At 45.3% G+C, this 5,502-nt stretch overlaps 1 protein-coding gene across 1 annotated transcript in view; it reads right to left on the minus strand.

Annotated features, from left to right (window-relative positions):
• The window catches only part of LOC129865547 (netrin receptor UNC5B-b-like), a 145,331-nt gene that overhangs the window by 21,566 nt on the left and 118,263 nt on the right, over positions 1-5,502 (minus strand). Inside the window, exons 8-9 of the mRNA XM_055938421.1 lie at positions 3,142-3,194; positions 713-745 (exon numbers count right to left, since the gene is read on the minus strand). Of these exons, the coding sequence (XP_055794396.1) occupies positions 713-745; positions 3,142-3,194 (86 nt within the window). The remainder of the gene's footprint in view (positions 1-712; positions 746-3,141; positions 3,195-5,502) is intronic.

A 5,502-nucleotide genomic window follows, 5' to 3' on the forward strand; every position in this document is an offset into this window, starting at 1 on the left:
CCAGGGTGGACAACAGATATAACCAGGGTGGACAGGAAGGTGAAGTGAGGCTGTTTCAGCCTCTCACATGGCACCCTATTCCCTATGTAGTGCACTACTTTTGACCAGGGCCAATAGGGTGCCATAGAGCTCCGGTCAAAAGTAGTGCACTACATGGGGAATAGGGTGCCATTGAGGACGTACCCTACAGTGGAGTACATCTGAGGAGACATGAAGGTGTGAGACAGACACATAGGGTGACATTTCCACACAGATTGGACATTACATGCAATGTGTGTGTGTGTGTGTGTGTGTGTGTGTGTGTGTGTGTGTGTGTGTGTGTGTGTACAGGCCAGCACATGTGCTATGATGACTCCTTAACTGCACACACTGTTGTTGTTTCCTGTTCAATGTTTTGCTTTTGAAAAGCAATAAAACAGAACAAGACTGAGGATGAGGATGAAGAGTGATGATGAGGATGGGCACACACACACACACACACAAACACACACACACACACACACACACACACACACACACACACACACACACACACACACACACACACACACACACACACACACACACACACACACACACACACACGTACGTTTGTTGTATGTAGGCATGCACACTAATGGAAAGACAGCGGGGTGGGGAGGGGGGGAGGTAAACAGGAAGGACACCGTGTAAAGTGATGTAAAGGTGAAAGGTCATATAGAGGTGAACTTACGATAACTGGCATGTTCAATAGAGGCCTTTTTATCTGTAGAAAACAGAGGGAAAGAGAAGAAGAACATGATCGTGGATGAAGCAGCTAGTTATGCAAATCAAAGAGTTTTACAGACGTTGAGAATGAGTCCAAAATGGCACCCTGTTCAGTGTCAAGCGCACTACTGTTGAGGGTCCATAAGGCTCTGATCAAAAGTAGTGCCCCTAGACAGGGATTTATAGAGTGCCGCTTGGGACAGAACCCCAAGAGAAACTAGCAACACAAAGTCTACTCATAAGTACATCTGAACACAATATCTGTTTTAAAAAATAACATTTCACAAAGCCTAGTTGAAAACAAGCATATTATACCAAATACTAAGCACAGCGTGTGTACTCTCTCTCTCTCTCTCTCTCTCTCTCTCTCTCTCTCTCTCTCTCTCCTCTCTCCTCTCCTCTCTCTCTCTCTCTCTCTCTCTCTCTCTCTCTCTCTCTCTCTCTCTCTCTCTCTCTCTCTCTCTCTCTCTCTCTCTCTCAAGACAATTCAATTCAAGGGGCTTTATTGTCATGGGAAACATGTGTTAACATTGCCAAAGCAAGTGAAGTAGATAATATACAAAAGTGAAATAAACAATGAAAATGAACAGTGAACATTACACATACAGAAGTTCCAAAAGAATAAAGACATTTCAAATGTCATAATATGTATATATACAGTGTTGTAACGATGTGCAAATAGTTAAAGTACAAAAGGGAAAATAAATAGCCATAAATATGGGTTGTATTTACAATGGTGTTTGTTCTTCACTGGTTAACCTTTTCTTGTGGCAACAGGTCACAAATCCTGTCTGCTGTGATGTCACACTGTGGTATTTCACCCAGTAGATATGGGAGTTTATCAAAATTGTGTTTGTTTTTTAATTATTTGTGGATCTGTGTAATCTGAGGGAAATATGTCTCTCTAATATGGTCAAACATATATGGTCAAAAAGGAATTTAATTCCTATATGTTAGCAACCAATTCAATTAAAACACTCTGCCCATACATAAGAATTTGTAAGATACTTATTAGCATAAAATGGACAGAAACCAGTCTCAAAATCAATCAATCAATAGCATTTATTCTCGAGAGTACTGATCATAGTACAATTTACATCAGGTTATATAATAAAACTGACGTCATAGCTTTTAAAATGTCCTTCCTCCTCTCGGATACAATGGCAGTACAGTTAGCGTTCTTATTTTGTCTGCCACCTTTTAAACAATCTGCAACCAGCCCAAGGTCTCACCCCTCCCTGGGTAGAGACAGGTCTCACCCCTCCCTGGGTAGAGACAGGTCTCACCCCTCCCTGGGTAGAGACAGGTCTCACCCCTCCCTGGGTAGAGACAGCGTTTCCTGTAAGGAACACATCATTCTAGCCTGTCTGAAGATAACTCCATTCTTTCTAACAAGGAACACATTATATTCAGCATTATGATACTGTAACGCTCTGGGTGTCGGGGGGTGTGAAGTCAGGCGCAGGAACAACAGAGAGTTCAATACAGTGCTTTTAATGCACAACCGGCAAACAATGTCCACACGGAAACACTGGGTGTAACAAACAAATGTCCCCACGGAAACACTGGGTGTAACAAACAAATGTCCCCACGGAAACACTGGGTGTAACAAACAAATGTCCCCACGGAAACACTGGGTGTAACGAACAAATGTCCCCACGGAAACACTGGGTGTAACAAACAAATGTCCCCACGGAAACACTGGGTGTAACAAACAAATGTCCCCACGGAAACACTGGGTGTAACAAACAAATGTCCCCACGGAAACACTGGGTGTAACAAACAAATGTCCCCACGGAAACACTGGGTGTAACAAACAAATGTCCCCACGGAAACACTGGGTGTAACAAAACAATGTCCCCACGGAAACACTGGGTGTAACAAACAAATGTCCCCACGGAAACACTGGGTGTAACAAACAATGTCCCCACGGAAACACTGGGTGTAACAAACAAATGTCCCCACGGAAACACTGGGTGTAACAAACAATGTCCCCACGGAAACACTGGGTGTAACAAACAAATGTCCCCACGGAAACACTGGGTGTAACAAACAAATGTCCCCACGGAAACACTGGGTGTAACAAACAATGTCCCCACGGAAACACTGGGTGTAACAAACAAATGTCCCCACGGAAACACTGGGTGTAACAAACAAATGTCCCCACGGAAACACTGGGTGTAACAAACAAATGTCCCCACGGAAACACTGGGTGTAACAAACAAATGTCCCCACGGAAACACTGGGTGTAACAAACAAATGTCCCCCACGGAAACACTGGGTGTAACAAACAAATGTCCCCACGGAAACACTGGGTGTAACAAACAAATGTCCCCACGGAAACACTGGGTGTAACAAACAAATGTCCCCACGGAAACACTGGGTGTAACAAACAAATGTCCCCACGGAAACACTGGGTGTAACAAACAAATGTCCCCACGGAAACACTGGGTGTAACAAACAAATGTCCACACGGAAACACTGGGTGTAACAAACAAATGTCCCCACGGAAACACTGGGTGTAACAAACAAATGTCCTAGACACGGAGGACAAAAAACCCAGTCCAAAATACAATCGATGAACGAAACAAACAATACGTTCATCTACTCCCGAATCCAAAATTACAACTGAACAATCCCGCACAAAGAAACGTACGGGCTGGCTGACTAATAAAGCCCAACTAATTATAATCACCTCAACACAGGTGTAACAAATAAACACATAAGGAGGGGGAGGAAAAAGAGTCAGTGGCAGCTAGTAGGCCGGTGACGACGACCGCCGAGCGCCACCCGAACGGGAAGGAGAGTCACCTTCGGTCGGAGTCGTGACAGATTCACAAGGTTCATTCATCCATACAGTAACATAGTAGTATTCTGTTTAGTTATAATTCTAAGTCAAATGTATACACATTTTAGTCATTATTCATAAAAATCCCGTAACAGAAGTGCAGCTCAGTTTCCACCTCATTTTGTGGGCAGTGTGCACATAGCCTGTCTTCTCTTGAGAGCCAGGTCTGCCTACGGCGGCCTTTCTCAATAGCAAGGCTATGTTCACTGAGTCTGTACATAGTCAAAGTTTTCCTTAAGATTGGGTCAGTCACAGTGGTCAGGTATTCTGCCACTGTGTACTCTCTGTTTAGGGCCAAATAGCATTCTAGTTTGCTCAGTTGTTTTGGCTGATTCTTTCCAATGTGTCAAGTAATTATCTTTTTGTTTTCTCATGATTTTGTTGGGTCTGTGTGTGTCTGTGTATGTTATTGTGTCTGTGTGTCTTTGTGTGTTATTGTGTCTGTGTGTGTTATTGTGTCTGTGTGTCTATGTGTGTCAGAGTGTGTTAGTTTGTCTCTGTGTGTGTTAGTGTGTGTCTGTGTGTGTTTGTGTGTGTCTGTGTGTGTTATTGTGTCTGTGTGTCTGTGTGTGTGTCTGTGTGTGTTGGTGTGTGTCTGTGTGTGTTGGTGTGTGTCTGTATCATGGCTCTGTATAATACTCTGCGTTGCTGTGAATTCGTTTTGTTCTTGGGGACTGTGAAGAGACCCCTGGTGGCATGTCTTGTGGCGTATGTATGGGTGTCTGAAGAGACCCCTGGTGGCATGTCTTGTGGGGTATGTATGGGGTGTCTGAAGAGACCCCTGGTGACATGTCTTGTGGGGTATGTATGGGTGTCTGAAGAGACCCCCGGTGGCATGTCTTGTGGGGTATGTATGGGGTGTCTGAAGAGACCCCTGGTGACATGTCTTGTGGGGTATGTATGGGTGTCTGAAGAGACCCCCGGTGGCATGTCTTGTGGGGTATGTATGGGGTGTCTGAAGAGACCCCTGGTGACATGTCTTGTGGGGTATGTATGGGTGTCTGAGCTGAATGTTATTTGATTGTGCAAAAGATCTGGAATTTTTATTACGGTAATTTATGTCTGTCTCCTGTCTGTCTGTCTCCTGTCTCCTGTTTGTCTGCCTCCTGTCTGCCTCCTGTCTGCCTGTCTCCTGTCTGCCTCCTGTCTGTCTGTCTGTCTGTCTGTCTCTGTCTGCTGCTCTGTCTGTCTGCTCTGTCTCCTGTCTGTCTGCCTCTCTGTCTGTCTCTGTCTGTCTCTGTCTCCTGTCTCTGTCTGTCTCTGTCTGCTCTGTCTGTCTGTCTCTGTCTGTCTCTGTCTCTGTCTGCCTGTCTCTGTCTGTCTCTGTCTGTCTCTGTCTGTCTCCTGTCTGTCTCTCTGTCTGTCTCTGTCTGTCTCTGTCTGTCTGCTCTGTCTGCTGTCTCTGTCTGTCTCTGTCTGCCTCTGTCTGTCTGTCTCTGTCTGTCTGTCTCTGTCTGTCTCCTGTCTGTCTGTTTCTGTCTGTCTGTCCATTTTCTGTCTATCTCCTGTCTGTCTCCTGTCTGTCTCCAGTCTGTCTCCTGTCTGTCTCCTGTCTGTCTCCTGTCTGTCTGCCTCCTGTCTGTCTGTTTTCTGTCTGTCTGTCCATTTTCTGTCTATCTCCTGTCTGTCTCCTGTCTGCCTCCTGTCTGTCTCCTGTCTGTCTGTCTGGTGTGTGTGTGTGTCTCAGTTCCTGTTTGTAGCTCACTGCCTGTGTGGACTTTGTCTGTGAGTGGGTGTGTGTGTGTGTGTGTGTGTGTGTTTGTGTGTGTGTGTGTGTGTGTGTGTGTGTGTGTGTGTGTGTGTGTGTGTGTGTGTGTGTGTGTGTGTGTGTGTGTGTGTGTGTGTGTGTGTGAGAGAGAGTGTGTAATGTGCTGTCAGCAGGATTCTACCCAGATCATCAGGCGTTG

The sequence above is a fragment of the Salvelinus fontinalis genome, chromosome 1 (assembly GCF_029448725.1).
Source record: "Salvelinus fontinalis isolate EN_2023a chromosome 1, ASM2944872v1, whole genome shotgun sequence".
Taxonomy (NCBI): Eukaryota; Metazoa; Chordata; class Actinopteri; order Salmoniformes; family Salmonidae; genus Salvelinus; species Salvelinus fontinalis.